The following is a 19,298-nucleotide window of genomic DNA, read 5'->3' as shown; positions in this document are numbered from 1 at the left end:
CCGCCCCAATCCACGCCACCCGAGTTTAGTCCACCCCACTCAGTCCAATACATCCAGCACACCAAACTCAAATACACCACACCCCAGTCCAATCCACTGCATCCAATTCACCCCACTGCAATCTACCCCAGTCTAATCCAATCTACCCCACTCCAATCCAATCCACCCAGTCAAGTACAGTCCATTCTACCCCCTCTAGTCCAGTCCAATGCAATCCACCCCTTCCACCCTAATTCATCCCACTCCAAACCGCCCTACTCTAATCCATTCCACCCAAAACCAATCTAATCCACCTCACTTCAACCCACCCCAATCCAATCCACCTAGCTCCATTTCAATCCCCTTACTCCAATCCACCCCATCCAGTCCACCCACTGCAATCCACCCCACTCCACCTAGGCTCTACTGCAATCCAATCCACCCCAATCTACCCCAATCCAATCCACCCCACTACCTCAATCCACTCCAACCCACTTCACCCTATTCCACACCACTGCACTGTACAACACTGCACTCCACGACCGTCTCTGCCACTGAACCACTGAACCACTGAACTCTCCCCTCTACTCAACTCTACGACACTACCCCTCCTCCGACTGCACTCTACGACGCTCTACTTCAACAAATCCAGTCTACGACACTGTACTCCCCCCACTCTAGGACACTAACTTTTAGCCAAGCGGAACAGTAGCCACACTGGTGTACAACGTGGCAAAAAACATATTGTTAAAGCCAAAAACTCTTGCATAGGCGAGACCTATTGGGTTTGCCAATGCTTCTTTCCAGTAGCTTAGTTGATGCATAACTATCCTGCTCTCAAAAAAATTACAAACGCACCAGTGATAACTTTTTTTTGTATTAAACAGGCATTGCTTACTTCTGTGACACCCACTCCAGGGGGTCATATTCATGTGTTCTGATAGACTCAAATACAATTTTGAAAAAAAGACGGCGCCGCCGCCACCGGGGCAGCAGTAGAGCTTCTGCATCCTTTTCAGGTTCAGTGAGTCACAACGTATCAACAGGTGAACAACCTGCAGGTCGAAGCACCCCTCAGATAGCATCTTTCTCAAGGGGCTGGCATTCATCAAGGATCCCTGTTCAGCCTCTCTGGATTGATCAGAGTTCATGATATAGCGAAGCTGGGGCCACTCACCTGCCTGCTGCTTTTGCTGAGAGGAGATTGGGACCGCTGTATTGTTGCCTGTGATATTGAAGGAGAAGGATTGTCAAGAGCTCCGTGTTCCGCTTAGCTGCCTCCCCAGGGACTCGCTGGTGTGAGCGAGAGCTGCCGTCTGCTGCTCTGACCGTCGCTCCCAGCTTGAGTCTCCAGGGTTGAGGCAAGGGCGTAAACAAAAACTACAGCTAGCCCGGGGGACTGCGAGGACCAGCTGCCCCTGCCTGGATCAGCTGCTGCCTCTTCCCCCAGGCGACACGCCCACGGACACGCCCACCACCGAAAATCACTATTTTAATTCGTGACCCCCGCTTCGCGGGCGCCACTCACCTGCCTGCTGCTTTTGCTGAGAGGAGATTGGGACCGCTGTATTGTTGCCTGTGATATTGAAGGAGAAGGATTGTCAAGAGCTCCGTGTTCCGCTTAGCTGCCTCCCCAGGGACTCGCTGGTGTGAGCGAGAGCTGCCGTCTGCTGCTCTGACCGTCGCTCCCAGCTTGAGTCTCCAGGGTTGAGGCAAGGGCGTAAACAAAAACTACAGCTAGCCCGGGGGACTGCGAGGACCAGCTGCCCCTGCCTGGATCAGCTGCTGCCTCTTCCCCCAGGCGACACGCCCACGGACACGCCCACCACCGAAAATCACTATTTTAATTCGTGACCCCCGCTTCGCGGGCGCCACTCACCTGCCTGCTGCTTTTGCTGAGAGGAGATTGGGACCGCTGTATTGTTGCCTGTGATATTGAAGGAGAAGGATTGTCAAGAGCTCCGTGTTCCGCTTAGCTGCCTCCCCAGGGACTCGCTGGTGTGAGCGAGAGCTGCCGTCTGCTGCTCTGACCGTCGCTCCCAGCTTGAGTCTCCAGGGTTGAGGCAAGGGCGTAAACAAAAACTACAGCTAGCCCGGGGGACTGCGAGGACCAGCTGCCCCTGCCTGGATCAGCTGCTGCCTCTTCCCCCAGGCGACACGCCCACGGACACGCCCACCACCGAAAATCACTATTTTAATTCGTGACCCCCGCTTCGCGGGCGCCACTCACCTGCCTGCTGCTTTTGCTGAGAGGAGATTGGGACCGCTGTATTGTTGCCTGTGATATTGAAGGAGAAGGATTGTCAAGAGCTCCGTGTTCCGCTTAGCTGCCTCCCCAGGGACTCGCTGGTGTGAGCGAGAGCTGCCGTCTGCTGCTCTGACCGTCGCTCCCAGCTTGAGTCTCCAGGGTTGAGGCAAGGGCGTAAACAAAAACTACAGCTAGCCCGGGGGACTGCGAGGACCAGCTGCCCCTGCCTGGATCAGCTGCTGCCTCTTCCCCCAGGCGACACGCCCACGGACACGCCCACCGGCTCCACGCATTAAGTATTGTGTGGACTCACGCGACGCGGGACGCGCGCGGGACCAAGCGCGGGACTAAGCCCGGACAAAGGGCGGGCCGTCTGTGGCCGTCCGTGGACGATCGAGGACGGGACGGGCCACCCTACTAAGTACCATCAATATAAGTGTCTGGTATGTTCTTAGGTTTGCCCATTCATAAATAGTCACATTTGTTAATTGTGAGTTCATCTGGGATCTAAGCCCCTCGAAAACTCGTCTCAAATATAACAAACCCCAACAGTACTAGAGCCGATAAAAGGGATCCATTACCCCTGTCAACTATCGGTGCTCAAATGGGCTTTAAGAAATTAAGATCTCGGACAGTTTATATGAAAAGAATGGGTACCGAAAATGCAGTACGAATTACCACGGATAAGGCTGTTAAACAAGGTCGCTTAACCCATACACCAGCTATTACAGCTTATTTTTCCACACTCATACCTAAAGAGATCCATGATACTCAATTATTAAGCAACGACACTAACCCCGAAGTAAAAGTCTCCGTTGGGGAGTCAAAACAACTCATATTTAAATCTACCCCAATGAAAAATAGCTCACAAACAAAGGAGGGATGTTTGGAATTAGACCTAAGTAACAAACTCTCAAGCACTCCGAAAGACTTTCTTCAGTCATTTCCTGAAACGAGCGACCTGAAAACTGTAACCCCTATAAAAAACAGTGGGGGTGCAAATTTATTTAACGATCTAAACCTTAGCAAACAATCTTTTACAATAGAGAAAAAGGATCTAGGAACAACTAATAATACCTCTTCACCTAATGTTTTGCTTGCTCCCTCTCTTGGTCCCTTCGATCTTAGAAATAAGAATAATACTACTGATAACGTCCCTCCAATATCTAGAGCTTTATTCTCTCTACAAGAGATACTGGAATCTGTTCTTTCATTTCTCAGTAACATTCTTGCAAACTCCGATCAAACATTGGATGTCCAAATAGGTATTTTAAAGCACTTGGTAGAAGAAAAAAAGAACAAAGATTCCCACGTAGCACAGAAAATCAATACGCCACACAAAACTCACCTTGAACCGCAGAGAACCCAGAAAGACTGCGAAAAACCTCAAAAGAAAAAAACGTGTGACCAAAATACTCAAACTGTAGGCATCCAAAAGCAAGAAACACAAAAAATCGACAGCTCAAATGATTCAGTGATATATTCTTTAAAAAACTTATTCAAAGAAAAACACCAGCAGAATTCAAAACACTTTCCAATATTTTCCAAGACTGTGGCAGAGAATAAATCAACAAACACTATTGCTCCTGATATTCAGGAATCCAGAACAAGTATCACTAATGAAATGAGTGAAAGAAATGAAGAAAAACAAAACAACAAGAACCAAGAAAAGAATATGGCATCAGGGACAAAAAACATAAGAAAGCCTCTGAGAAGGATCCAAAAACGGAATAAACGTAAACTAAAATTTCAAAAACATGTAATCTCAAATGAAACCAAAGAAAATCAATGCGATAATAACAGAGAGTCGCAAGACGATAAAAAACCAGTTGCAACCAGTAACAACTGTGAAAAGGAGATGCTTCAACTAGACCCGACAGCAAAGGAATACATCCCTACCAAATGTTTCAAGCAATTAGATCGAAGCAAAAATATTTACACAGAAGAAAACAACAGCTACTTTAGAAAGGGGGAAGGACCATCTACTAAAACTCTACAAATCGAGGAACTCTTCCCCATTGATGCAGCACCACTTAACAGAGGAAGGATTTTAAACCTACTACGACATATAAGGGCGCTAGATTCAATGACTAGCAATGAAATCCATCTTGTGTCCTTTCCAAAAAAACAAAACAACAAATTGACACTGGTTACCTTTTGGTCAACAGTTCTCCCAGGCATAATATTAAAGGAAAAAGAAATATTACACAAACACGGTTACGATGTAGTGGAAGCAAAAGAACCAACGGACTTTAATACCCCAAACGGGTATAATGCTCAAATACAGGCTATCACCAGCTCTCTAGTTAATAATTACCAGCGAACAAACAACACGACTGAAGATCGAGATATTTCAAATCTTAAAATTCTGGTGAATAAAGGCCATAGGGCAGTATGGTGCAAAACTGATAAGAAGTCTGAAGAGCATACAACTACTGAGTCCTGGGCTTGGGTTTCCGAGATTCTAAATAGCAATAAAATTTCTAACCTTGGTCAACATTCTGTTTAGCACGGGACTAAGGATAATATCGTGGAATATTGCTGGCAGAACCGCAAACAAATTGTCCTTGGTTATGAGAAACCTCCCAGACATATTGCTTCTACAAGAAACATGGGATACTGTATCTTTCACGCCTAAAGGGTACTTTTTATATGAAAATTTAGCACTGTCAATCAACCGAGGTCATGCAAAAGGAGGTTTAGCTATACTGCTAAGAGAAGATTATTTGTGGGATCAAGAAATAATAGACACAAAATCTAACAACTTGCAGTGCATTCAGATATCTGTAAAAAAACACAACACTGCTCTACTACAGGCAATCTTAATATTTAATGTCTATGCTCCTCCCGGGAATGAAAATGACATCATCTTTCTGGATATTATAGAAACGATCTCGCACATCATGGAGAACCATACCGATGCATCCTTTTTAATAGCGGGGGATTTTAACAGTAAAATCTCCGATTCTGAAATTAATAGGTGGGCAAGTTTGTATGCAGAAGTAGGTCAAGACATCATAATCCCACTATTCCCTGAAGGTCTAGCAACCAACAAAAGAGGTAGATTGTTATTATCGGCAATAATAAGTCTTAATGGATTACTACTGAATGGAGCAATTGAGGGAGATACTCCTGCAAAGTTTACCAGGCAAGGCAATGGGTCTTCATCCATTATAGACTACATCATAAGCAGCAAGGACTTGTTCGATACTGTTTTGTTATTATCCAACCAATTTTGTATGGAGAGTGATCACGCAATTATGCAATTGACAACTAATTGGATACCTAAAAACTCTGAACCTAGCCATATGATTTATATCAAAAGTTCTGTATTAATGGAAAGTGTACGGAGACGTATCTATTGGAATTCTTCGACCATTGAAAAAATCATGATAAAAATTGATCACTCTAAACTTTTGGAACAAAGATTCTCCAAAAATCCTATAGAAAATTTTGAAACAATAATTAAGGATTTTAAGACACTTATCCAAAGTATGATTTCACCAGGTGCTAAAAGCAAAATTAAAAAGAAGGAGGGAAAAAATGGATATTCCCACAAGAACTCCGAGATAAAAAAACAGTTAAACAAACTCATCCGTGCCCAATATATGAAATCTTCAGTAAACGTTAAGAAAGAAATAAACAGATTAAAGAACCAACTGAGGCGGGAGAACCAAAAGGAAAGAAGGGCTATTGAGGATCATAATTGGGTGGAAATTCAGACCGCTGCAAGAACATATAATCAACGTAAATACTGGTCCTTAATCGCGAAAATAACAGCCACAAAGAAAAATCTACAATCGATCCCGGTTCCCCCGAATGATTGGGAACTATATCTCTCAGATCTCTATAAAGCAAACCCAACAAAACTCGAAGTAAGCAGCAAAGATTTGAAATATGAAAATGCCGAGAGTTTTTTAATACAAACTACAATCATTTCGGTGGAATACAATATACGTAAAGCAAGATCTACAGGCGCATCTGGTCCAGATGAGATCCCGATAAAGGCGCTACAAGTTGCACCGAAAGAATGGAGCAAATTATTATGCCCTCTCTCTAATTACATCTTTGAGACTGGACAAATTCCAAAATCCTGGCAGGGGAGCATAATTATCCCAATTCATAAAAAGGGAAGCAGAACTCAAGCTGGAAACTATAGACAGATCGCGCTCATGGACGCAGTCGGCAAAGTGTTCGCGGCAGAGGTGTTAGATCGCTTGAAAGAATGGGCCTTTACGTCAGGATTGATACCCATGTGTCAAGCGGGCTTTAGGCCTAAGCATTCGGTTACGGATAATATAGCAGTAATTCAGGTAATCTTTGATAAATATATTACCCTGAAATCCCAGGTAGTCTATGCCGCATTTATAGATTACTCAACGGCATTCGATCGGGTCGATCGACCTACCCTATGGAAAAAACTTAGGGGGCTTGGAATACAAGAACAACTGTTGCAAGCAATAATAAACCTTCATACTACTACCTGGTGCCAAGTCCAGATGGGGGGAGAAAAAGGACTTACAAAAAGAATTCCAACGGAGAACGGTTTAAAACAAGGGTGCCTTCTAGCCCCGCTCCTTTTTTCCCTCTACTTAAGTGATCTGCCTAACCGATTGCAAACTGGTTCTAATTTACCGCCAAAGATCGCCCAACAAAGTGTAATTTCATTACTATACGCTGACGATATAGTATTATTAGATCTAACTCCTTTCGGACTGCAGACATCATTGGACATTTTGTTTCAATATTCAAAAGAAAATTATCTCATACCTAATATAAAAAAAACCAAAGTGATAGCTTTCTCAGGAAGAAAACGTAGCGCCAAGTACACCTGGAAGATCGGGGAAGAAAAGTTAGAAGAAGTAGTTAATTATCCTTATCTCGGGAGGATTCTTTCCAAAAATCTAACGAATACAACCCAGGTTACTAACCTGCAAAGGAAAGCTGATATTCATGTCTCTGCTCTTTTGAAACTATACAGTGCAACAGGGAATAGACATCTTTCTGCACTGTTGGGGACATATAGAGTAAAAATACCTCCTGTGTTAACCTATGCGACAGAATACATTCCCATAAAGCAATGGGCTTTCATGGATCTAAAAGAGGGGAAAATTCTTCGAAGGATCATGAAAGTTTCCGATGCTGTTCCTGTGCAGGCACTGAGACTAGAATTATCAGTCGTAAGCTCTTACGCAATAGCTATCGCCAACGTAATAAGATGGGCCTACAATTTGATACATGCAAAAGAGAATACTCTAAGGTCCGCCTTAAAAAAAGAGACTTTTTGTGTAGAGCCGAAAAAACAAGTGTTTTTGGAAAATTTGGCTGTGGCATTTCGGCTGGCACACATTGATATTGAAATGTTGAGCTTTTGGACTCCGGCGCAACTAAAATTGTTCTTAAAAACTTTCACCCCTAAACTGAGCTACGACCTGGACTGCTCACACTGCAACAAATTGTCTATTTATAAGCCATTTGTGGAAAAGCTCGAATATAAGCAGACCCAAACTTATATTGGGTTTACTCTGCCACATGGAGTAAGAAGAGCAATCACAATGTATCGGTTGGGCATTCTATCTGTCCTAGTATTTACTTCCAGATGGCTCCCAGGAGGATCTCCTATGTGTACCTTGTGCACAGGTGGTGATCAAAGTATAGAACATTTGCTGCTTGTGTGTCCCAACCATAAAGTAACCCTAGCTCGTACCAGATATCTTAATCCAATATTTCGCTCTTGCAGAATTACTAGGGGGAGAGAATTTTTGGACTTATGTGGACAACCTTTGAATGAATTTATTTGTTACAACTTGTATAAATTTTTAAAAGAATTTTTATCTTTGTACTAATTGTGCAGCATTTTTTGTATATGAAATGTAAAATTTTATTGTGGTCCTCTGTTGAGTACCAACACAAATAAATTTTTGACTTTGTGTGCGAAGCTGGGGACGGATCATTGATCAAATAGGGTCATTTGTTTACGTCATATAAATTGCGACTACGGTACAACAAGGTAACGCTGGACAAGCGCAACAATCCCCTGGATCAATAATGTATAACTGTTAATAACGCATGAGACACTTCTGTACATGCTTTCTGAAACGCGTACCTGGGTTCAACATTACATGCATCTAGGGTGTGAAAACTGTTCTACGGGATGTCAGAACGTGTACAACAGGCTGAGCATTGAGCCCACCGAGAAATGAAATAACTTCCAGTTCTCATTACATTCTACGAATCCAGATTGTAATAAAGGTACAGAAAGGAAGAGTTTACCCTCTACATTTAATGACATAACATTGAATCTCTGGCAAGAAATGTTATCGCTAAAGGGAAGCAAAAGGCTTCAATTAAGGTACTCATGTACAGCACTGACCGAAGGCTGCACTTTAGGAGCTCATGTACAGCACTGACCGAAGGCTGCACTTTAGGAGCTCATGTACAGCACTGACCGAAGGCTGCACTTTAGGAGCTAATGTACAGCACTGATCGAAGGCTGCACTTTAGGAGCTCATGTACAGCACTGACCGAAGGCTGCACTTTAGGAGCACATGTACAGCACTGACCGAAGGCTGCACTTTAGGAGCTAATGTACAGCACTGACGAAGGCTTCACTTTAGGAGCTCATGTACAGCACTGACCGAAGGCTGCACTTTAGGAGCTAATGTACAGCACTGACTGGATGCTTCTCATGTACAGCACTGACCGAAGGCTGCACTTTAGGAGCTAATGTACAGCACTGACGAAGGCTTCACTTTAGGAGCTCATGTACAGCACTGACCGAAGGCTGCACTTTAGGAGCTCATGTACAGCACTGACCGAAGGCTGCACTTTAGGAGCTCATGTACAGCACTGACCGAAGGCTGCACTTTAGGAGCTAATGTACAGCACTGACTGGATGCTTCTCATGTACAGCACTGACCGAAGGCTGCACTTTAGGAGCTAATGTACAGCACTGACGAAGGCTTCACTTTAAGTGCTCATGTACAGCACTGACCGAAGGCTGCACTTTAGGAGCTAATGTACAGCACTGACTGGATGCTTCTCATGTACAGCACTGACCGAAGGCTGCACTTTAGGAGCTAATGTACAGCACTGACGAAGGCTTCACTTTAGGAGCTCATGTACAGCACTGACCGAAGGCTGCACTTTAGGAGCTCATGTACAGCACTGACCGAAGGCTTCACTTTAGGAGCTCATGTACAGCACTGACCGAAGGCTTCACTTTAGGAGCTCATGTACAGCACTGACGGAGGCTTCACTTTAGGAGCTCATGTACAGCACTGATGGAGGCTTCACTTTAGGAACTCATGTACAGCACTGACAAAGGCTTGACTTTAGGAGCTCATGTACAGCACTGACCCAAGGCTGCACTTTAGGAACTCGTGCATAGCACTGACGAAGGCTTCAATTAGGGTACTCATGTACAGCACTGACCGAAGGCTTCACTTTAGGAGCTCATGTACAGCACTGACCGAAGGCTGCACTTAAGGAACTCGTGTATAGCACTGACCGAACGCTTCACTTTAGGAGCTCATGTACAGCACTGACCGAACGCTTCACTTTAGGAGCTCATGTACAGCACTGACCGAAGACTTTACTTTAGGAGCTCATGTACAGCACTGACCGAACGCTTCACTTTAGGAGCTCATGTACAGCACTGACCGAAGGCTTCACTTTAGGAGCTCATGTACAGCACTGACCAAAGGCTGCACTTTAGGTACTCATTTACAGCACTGACCGAACGCTTCACTTTAGGAACTCGTGTATAGCACTGACGGAGGCTTCACTTTAGGAACTCATGTACAGCACTGACCGAAGGCTGCACTTTAGGAACTCATTTACAGCACTGACCCAAGGCTGCACTTTAGGAGCTCATGTACAGCACTGACCGAAGACTTTACTTTAGGAGCTCATGTACAACACTGACCGAAGGCTTCACTTTAGGAGCTCATGTACAGCACTGACCGAAGGCTGCACTTTAGGAACTCATTTACAGCACTGACCGAAGGCTGCACTTTAGGAGCTCATGTACAGCACTGTTGAAGGCTTCACTTTAGGAGCTCATATACAGCACTGACCGAAGGCTTCACTTTAGGAACTCATTTACAGCACTGACCGAACGCTTCGCTTTAGGAACTCGTGTATAGCACTGACGGAGGCTTCACTTTAGGAACTCATGTACAGCACTGACCGAAGGCTGCACTTTAGGAACTCATTTACAGCACTGACCCAAGGCTGCACTTTAGGAGCTCATGTACAGCACTGACCGAAGACTTTACTTTAGGAGCTCATGTACAGCACTGACCGAAGGCTTCACTTTAGGAGCTCATGTACAGCACTGACCGAAGGCTGCACTTTAGGAACTTGTGTATAGCATTGACGAAGGCTTCACTTTAGGAACTTATGTACAACACTGACTAAGGCTTTACTTTAGGAGCTCATGTACAGCACTGACCGAAGGCTTCACTTTAGGAGCTCATGTACAGCACTGACCGAAGGCTGCACTTTAGGAGCTCATGTACAGCACTGACCGAAGGCTTCACTTTAGGAGCTCATGTACAGCACTGACCGAAGGCTGCACTTTAGGAACTCGTGTATAGCACTGACGAAGGCTTCACTTTAGGAACTCATGTACAGCCCTGACCGAAGGCTGCACTTTAGGAACTCGTGTATAGCACTGACAAAGGCTTTACTTTAGGAGCTCATGTACAGCACTGACCAAAGGCTGCACTTTAGGAACTTGTGTATAACACTGACCAAAGGCTTCACTTTAGGAGCTCATGTACAGCACTGACCGAAGGCTGCACTTTAGGAGCTCATGTACAGCACTGACCGAAGGCTGCACTTTAGGAGCTCATGTACAGCACTGACCGAAGGCTGCACTTTAGGAGCTCATGTACAGCACTGACCGAAGGCTGCACTTTAGGAGCTAATGTACAGCACTGACTGGATGCTTCTCATGTACAGCACTGACCGAAGGCTGCACTTTAGGAGCTCATGTATAGCACTGACCGAAGGCTTCACTTTAGGAGCTCATGTACAGCACTGACCGAAGGCTGCACTTTAGGAGCTCATGTACAGCACTGACCGAAGACTTTACTTTAGGAGCTCATGTATAGCACTGACCGAAGGCTTCACTTTAGGAGCTCATGTACAGCACTGACCAAAGGCTGCACTTTAGGAACTCATTTACAGCACTGACCGAACGCTTCACTTTAGGAGCTCGTGTACAGCACTGACGGAGGCTGCACTTTAGGAGCTCATGTACAGCACTGACGGAGGCTGCACTTTAGGAACACATGTACAGCACTTTCAAAGGCTTCACTTTAGGAGCTCATGTATAGCACTGACGAAGGCTTTACTTTAGGAGCTCATGTACAGCACTGACAAAAGCTTTACTTTGGGAGCTCATGTACAGCACTGACCGAAGGCTGCACTTTAAGAACTCATTTACAGCACTGACCGAAGGCTGCACTTTAGGAACTCGTGTATAGCACTGACCGAAGGGTAATAGCAGCGAGTGTGCGTCCTGACATAGTTCGTTAACAAGAAAATTAAAACAGACTACAAGCATATACATCAAGAGAAATTGGCTCGGTCAGATACAGTAGTAAAATAAACGTTACACATTTCCTAACAAATATAATACACTTGCTGTGTGCAGCATAACACATTATCAGTTAAACAAGTAACCAGTGTCTTTTTAATAGCTGGAACAGATTCTTTTTTAATCAATTTTCCGTGGTTGGTATCATGGACTTTTGCCAATTGAGTATATTGCTGGTTATTGCGGAAGTCGAGCTGCTTATGAGCTAAGGGAGGATGGAGAGCGAGGGGGTGGGAGATGGGCATCGCCGATCTTTCTATGTGTGAGGAAGAAGGATCATAAGTACCCTCTCTATGAGGAACCAAAACGTGTAGGATGCCCCTGGAGAGAACGAACAAGGCTTACTAGGCGCTATTTAAGGACAGCCGATGAAAAACAACTGCTCCTATTCAATGGGGAGACACTCTTTTTTAATAGAAATTGTTGATAGTGGTCAATTTGATTTTTAATTTGGCCCGTATATATTAACAATTAGTCCAATACAAGTCTGTGAGCAAAGGAAATGTACTCTTTCTGCCGCAAGAGCTCTCTCTTGGGTATTCCCTAACATTGCAATGTATACTACTGGACCATTTCGTAACAGAAGTCATTGTCTTTCTTAGCCAAAATGGTTTATAATGGTCAACTTTTTTTCCTGTATTATTCAGCACCACAATAAAAGTCAATTAAAGTCTCCCTCTTTTTGTTGGTCACAATATGTCCCTCTTGCCTTGGTTGAAATAAAGGAAGGAAAGAGGCAATAGACAAATGCCCTTGATATTCTGGGCGTCCACCCTGACCTGTCTGGACCATACCCCTCAGAGTCGCCTCCCACCAGTAAGGAACTACGAAGCTTGCTCGCATTTTTAAAACAGCTCATTGTCACTCCATCAACAACAAGCTTGCTTGAGGCATAAGTTATGATTGATTATTAAAATCACTTTATAGCATCTGATTGCCACTCCTTCATTTACAAACGCGCCTAATGCACATACCCTACAGAACCGCGCCCCACCCATAAGGAACTCTGAAGCAGCGTGCATCTTTGCTCATCCTTACGCCATCAATCACAAGCCGGTTTGCGGTTGAAATAAAGTTTTATTGTGGAAAGTACTTTAAAGAAGCTCATCACCACTCCATCAATTACAAGCTCGCTTGAGGCACAAATCATGTCTTATTATTGAAAGCACGAAGCACCTTTTGATTGTAAGATTCTGCACTCATTAGGCCGCACTTTCAACAGTTTTGACATTCCTCAATCGCATACAGTGTTTTTTTAATCACTCTCTGCTATTGTATGTTTACTTTTATTCTGCTTTTATCTCCTCCACCCTTTCTCTTTCTTGGCTGAGATATAAAGATATAATAATTTTAAATAATCGAACATCAATCAACTTTACTTACTGTCCCTCGAGTCCCTAATATTAAGCCGGGTTGACTAGTTTCCAAAAAAAGCCACACATATCTATGGATATATATATATATATATTTTTAATGGTATAAAAACAGCAAGCAGACTGCGTTTCCGCCAGCGATCAAGGATACTTTGATATCCAGAACGCGTCTGACAAGGGTCAAATTAACAAGACCTGCAATTCCACTAAGATTGGTGTCCGTATCCCTTTCTCTGAAGCGTTTGCCGGCTGGGAGTGCGTGAGACATTCTGGAAATTGGTTGGAGAGTTATATATATATATATATATATATATATATATATATATATATATATGGCTATTCATACACCGAGAGAGGGAACAACTGACACAGTAGAGCAGGGCGTTACCAGGCTCATTTTTGCATATAGTAACCAACATCAGATTATACACAAGATTGTGAAACGCAATTGGTCGCTTATTACAAGTGATCCAGTTGTGGGAACTTTGGTTACAAAAGCACCTAGTATAACATACAGGAGAGCAAGTACTATGAGCAATTGTTTAGTTTCTAGTAGTCCAGAAGTACGAACCACAGGAATATGGTAGTAGTCCAGAAGTACGAACCACAGGAATATGGTTGAACAGCAGCAAAGGGTTTTTGAAATGCTCTTCCTGTAAGGCATGTAGAAACGGAGTAAGTAAGTCTGAATATATGACTCCTTTCACTACGAAACCTGTGACCATCAAACACAAGCTGACGTGCAGGACCGAGTACGTAGTGTATGTGTTGGAATGTCCCTGTGGCCTTAGGTATGTGGGAAGTACCAGGCCACAGGTGTACAAAAGAATATTACAGCACCTCCGGGCCATCACAAATGGAGACACTGCGTACCCGGTTGCACGTCATTTTGAGGAGTGTCATAACAAGAATACTGCTGAGCTGAGATATTTCGTTATAGATACGGTACCACCACAGAGGAGAGGAGGTGACCGTGAATCTCAGCTGCGTAAACTCAAAACTAGACACATAACATTGCTCGATACTAAAACTCCTAATGGTCTCAATGCAGGTGAGGATTGTTTTACATATCTATGAATTTACATTAATTTTGGAGTTTGTAATTTTCTGTGTACATTGTATATATTAGCTGTATATCCGCATTTTACATATTTATTCATTTATTTTTAGTTGTACTCACTCTTGATTATCACGGATTTTATCACTGGGTTGCACTAAATTTTGCCATTATTAAGCTACGCAATTTGCACTGCTAACTTTGCATAGTAACATGAGCTTGCCCACTTGGGCTTTATTATTTCAATGAATTTGACTAGATTAAGATGTGTATTTCCTAGTTTTTGTATTTTTTTAAACAGGATGTATTTCTTAAACAAGATTTTAGCCATACATTGACACATTTTAGGATGTGTATAATCTTTTGCATTTTAGCGGCAATGATATGGAGTATTTATATTTTAAGCATATTTATTTATTTATTTATTTATATGTTTTATAATTATTCTAAATTGCTGCTAAATACATTGTCTCAATCGCTGTGCCTTGTTTTACTTTGTGAATTCCCATAACTTGGTACAAGGATTAGCCTGGAATAGGAAAATATTGCGTTTGTTGATAATTAGACATGACACTTGTTTTTTATGTCTATTGTAATGAATGGCATGTTGCACTTTAAAAGGATGGTATCCGCCCCTTTAACGCTGACATGTGATCAAGGCCTCGTTAGGCCGAAACGCGGAATGGCGGAATGGTGTAGAGCAAATAAAAAAATTCATAAGCACTAAAACTGGGTTTGCCTCGTCTCTTCAAGCTGGAAAATCTGCTGTAAGACGTCTGTTTACCTTATATATATATATATATATATATATATATACCAGCTCCATTTCCTTTTCACCTCGGCTTCCGCCAGAAAGGAGCCGCACTCTTAGGGACTTGTTACCATAAGTTTATTTCAGTAACAGAGCAGCAAGTAAACAGACGTGTTTCGGATTAAACCTTTCTCAAGGTTTAATCCGAAACGCGTCTGCTTACTTGCTGCTCTGTTACTGAAATAAACTTATGGTAACAAGTCCCTAAGAGTGCGGTTCCTTTCTGGCGGAAGCCGAGGTGAAAAGGAAATTGAGCTGGTGTGTTGATGCGGGTGCACCCCCGCAATCAAGTCGCACCTACCTGCGAGTGCGCCGAGCTGTTTGGTGTTAATGACCGACGAGATATATATATATATATATATATATATATACACACACACACAGGTTGCCTCCAGTTGTAAATGCACTCAATAATGAGAAAGGGATATATTGGAAGTTAATGTTGCTGGGACTTGCGCATACAGCCTTTGAGAAAGGAATAACTTCTGAAACGTGTCAGGCATTGCTTTGTTTTATCTGTGCAGCCTTTAAAGTAGCCCATTGAAAATAAATGTACTGCTTGATGAGTGCATTTTCAACCGGAGGCAACCGGTTTATAGATAGATAGATACCTACATAGAAAGATCGATATATATATATATATATATATATATATATATATACACACACACACACACACACATTTTAATGTTACTACTTTCTGAGACCGAACAGAGCCTCGACTCCAGTTCAAGTGAACGTTTACACCCTGCCAGTCTGGGGACTTCCCAGCGCTCGGCTGTGCACGCTGCTTCCCGGTAGGTCAGATGCTACTCCCTGTCAGTGGCTCCTCGTGGCGGAAGCGGTGCACAGAGGCTGCTGTCAGCGGGACTCACCCGAGATGGTCTCCTGGTACCCCTTGGTGAAGAACTGCATGGCCTTGGCCGCCCTCCAGGGGGTCTTGAGCAGCCCCTGCCGGCCGGGGTCCTCGCCCAGGGAGCGGAGGATGGTGCTGTAGGCGGTCGCCAGCGCCGGCAGGCTCATCTGGTTATCCTCCTCGCTGCGCGTCCGCTCCTCTTTCCAGGAAGCCGCCGCGGCGCCGGCTCCGTCCGCCGAGCCCCCCGTCGCCGCCTGCTTCCTGTCCGGCTGCGGGTACCCATTGCAGGTGGCTGCGCTCAGCTCCCTCGGCTTGCCTGTGTCCATTCTGTGCGGGCTCGGAGAGAGGGGAGGCGGGTGCGTGCGTGAGTGCGGAGCGGGAGTGCGGGCGCCCTGCTCTTATCAGCCAGAGGTGAGGAGTCCAGGAGAGCCCGCGCGCGTGCCTGCAGACTCGCGTAAAGTCAGAGTGTGTGGAGCGGAGCCAGCGCCAGCCCCTACTCATCAATGGAGCGCGCGCCTCTAATACGAGGGGAGGCCGCCTGCCATTGGCCCCCCGCGCCGTGCGTCACCTCTTCGGTCTGCACGCAGCCCCAGTAAGAGGATCACATCAAAGCCTGCCGGATAAATACAAAAGTGAAAACGTACAGCAGCCTCCTAGCGCTTTCACACCATCCGAAACGCGGCTGTTGGGCAACCCCTCCTGTCCGCCCCACCCCTCAATCCCAGCCTCGCGTCATCCACCCCCTGCTCGCCCCACTGTCGGGCACACGGAACAGAAATGTGACTAGCCGGCACGAGTTCCTCGAAAATCCTTCGACCTTTAACCCGAATCTGAAAGGAACCCAATGAGATAAAATCAGAGCTTCCACGCTGGCTGAGTGCACCCTAGTGACCCGCAACAGTAGACTCCAAATACGGACCACTACATGGCATTTGAGTATTACCTGTAAAAAGAGGCGACAGAGTTAGCATGCTTTGCTTTAAGTTATTTCTGGAAGAGTGTAGCTTCAGAAATATATTTCTTTTCATAAAGAACGCGCAAAGTTGCGTGAAAAAAAGTACTACAATCCAGTTTATAATTGTGATGAAAAAGGCAGGTGTGTGTGTGAGAAGGGGTTGTCCTAAAAGGGGTGCGGCCAAATAAACAACTAGGAATCTTTTCTCTGAAGCGTGGCCTATTAAACTAAGGACCTGGTTTAAAACATGTGAACATATATCCACAGCTGCAGCATTTCAAGTTTGCTTACATGAGACATTTCCAGTTATTTTCTATATTTATGTGTGACATTATCAGGTCATATGTGTGACACTTTGTTTGAGTGACACTTTATCGTGAATGGAATAAAGCAGTAGGACCCATGATATAACATAAATAACTCAGAACACTCACTTTGCACAATACAAGGTTTAGAAATTGCCTTAAACAGACAAGAAAGCACAGTGATCTTGTATAAAAAGCAAAGGCAAACTGAAGGTTTCAGCCACCCTGGGCACAGGATGACTTGCTAGCTATGCAATGGGTTACCTCTTTCCCATCATGCCCCTGTGCATGAGAACACAGGCACGCATGTACAGACACATACCTAAACACACACAGAAGTTCAGTTATTGCAAATCGCTGTTTATTTTCAGTTAGAAAAGTGTAGATTCAGTAAAAAATTTATGTTATGAGCATAACTTTTATCTGGTACATTATTAGACCAGTAGAAGTTAACCAAAACCACAATTCCCAGAGCGAATTCTGTAGTTAAATCCCTGTTCTGGACTGGGCCAGGCATGTCACAATAACAGGAGAAGACACTTCGTTATCAATAGCACTCACTTTCTTAAGCTTAGAGAGTAGAAGGGGAGAATCAGCCAGGAACCTGGGGGTCTCCTGATTATGACAAGCTTTTGGCAGTAAGAACTTGAACTATTGAGCTACCTTACCATAAATGGATGACATATCATTAAATACTAAACGGAATACAATCACTCAAGAGCCCCCTCAGGTGATGGGAATTAAAGACAATCTCTTTAAACAACAGGGATACTGAGTTGAAGGAGCACAGACTCTCAGGAATGGCCATTTTACTTTCTGAGAAACAATGTACAGTGCAACCTTCCTCGGTAGCTTGTTTCCGGTCCAGGGAAGGCATGGCTTGGCAGTTCGGGCTGGACTGTTCCCATGAGGCACAGGGTCAGACTGATTTGCATATAGCCATGTCTGAACTGGGGTGGGAGAGTGGGCTAAAGAACGGTGATGGATTAAACCCAGATCTTTTGACTGGGTGTGAGTGTTTGATTAGTTCAGATGTTCCGTCCATCACCACCCCCTTTTGTACCGCTTTTGGCCGCCATAAGTGTGGCAGGGTATGCTCAGACGTGAGTCCCTTGCTCACTTTGCCACTGGATTCAAGCAAGCCGGGCTAAAGACGGCTGGAATGCCAGAAACCGGTCCTCGGTAGCTTGTTTCCGGTCCAGGGAAGACATGGCTTGGCAGTTCGGGCTGGACTGTTCCCATGAGGCACAGGGTCAGACTGATTTGCATATAGCCATGTCTGAACTGGGGTGGCAGAGTGGGCTAAAGAACGGTGATGGATTAAACCCAGATCTTTTGACTGGGTGTGAGTGTTTGATTAGTTCAGATGTTCCGTCCATCACCACCCCCTTTTGTACCGCTTTTGTCCCCAAAACAAAAACGTGTTTTAATGCATTTTTGTTCTGATTTGCATCACGCTTGAGTTGAAAAATACAACCTAAATACACCAAATACTCCTAAAGGCTTTTTCAATATTTTTTTTACTGGGCCAAAATCTTTGCATTGTTTAACTGCACACACTCTAGCAGAATGCATTGCAGCCTGGCGTATGAAGGTGTTGGAAACATCCGGACTCACTGCTGGACTACGTTTGAAGCCAGCTGCTTGCCATGTGGGTTCAGGTAGGGGGATAATGATGTCTACAATTCCTTATTTTCATAAAATCAACTTTACTTACCCTGTGCCTTCCATTCAGTGTAAGCTTCAGTCTCGGGTACAGAGTTGACAGGACTCTGGGTACTATGGATACTCTGTGTCCCATAACCCTCCTTCCCCTGGTGCAGGGCTCCATTTTGAATACTACCCCACAAGCAACTGAGCTGGAACAGGTCTGAAAAGAGGCCGGGGACCCAGATGTGACTGGGTCCAGAGCCTGTTAGTGGCTGGGTCCTGGGCCTGTTTTTTTTTTAATTTGTGAACCTAAGTCCATGCTGCATCCAATGCCATCTGAAGGCCACAGACCACGTTTTACTGAAAGTGTACAGTATAAGCATTAAACATAGCGGGGGCCCGTGGGTTACCTAGCACTACTCCTCCACCTGAGACACAGCATGAGCCAGCTGCTTCG

General features: G+C 44.5%; 1 protein-coding gene across 1 annotated transcript in view; it reads right to left on the bottom strand.

The window, feature by feature from the left end:
• Positions 1-16,450, bottom strand: part of GCH1 (GTP cyclohydrolase 1) — a 319,640-nt gene extending 303,190 nt beyond the window's left edge. The window contains exon 1 of the mRNA XM_086937437.1: positions 15,951-16,450. Within this exon, the coding sequence (XP_086793563.1) occupies positions 15,951-16,257 (307 nt within the window). The 5' untranslated portion in view covers positions 16,258-16,450. The remainder of the gene's footprint in view (positions 1-15,950) is intronic.
• Positions 16,451-19,298: the final 2,848 nt, after the last annotated feature.

This window comes from Lissotriton vulgaris, chromosome 9, assembly GCF_964263255.1.
Source record: "Lissotriton vulgaris chromosome 9, aLisVul1.2, whole genome shotgun sequence".
NCBI lineage: Eukaryota > Metazoa > Chordata > Amphibia > Caudata > Salamandridae > Lissotriton > Lissotriton vulgaris.
The sequence above is the reverse complement of the archived record's forward strand: the minus strand, read 5'-3'. Positions and strand labels throughout refer to the sequence as shown.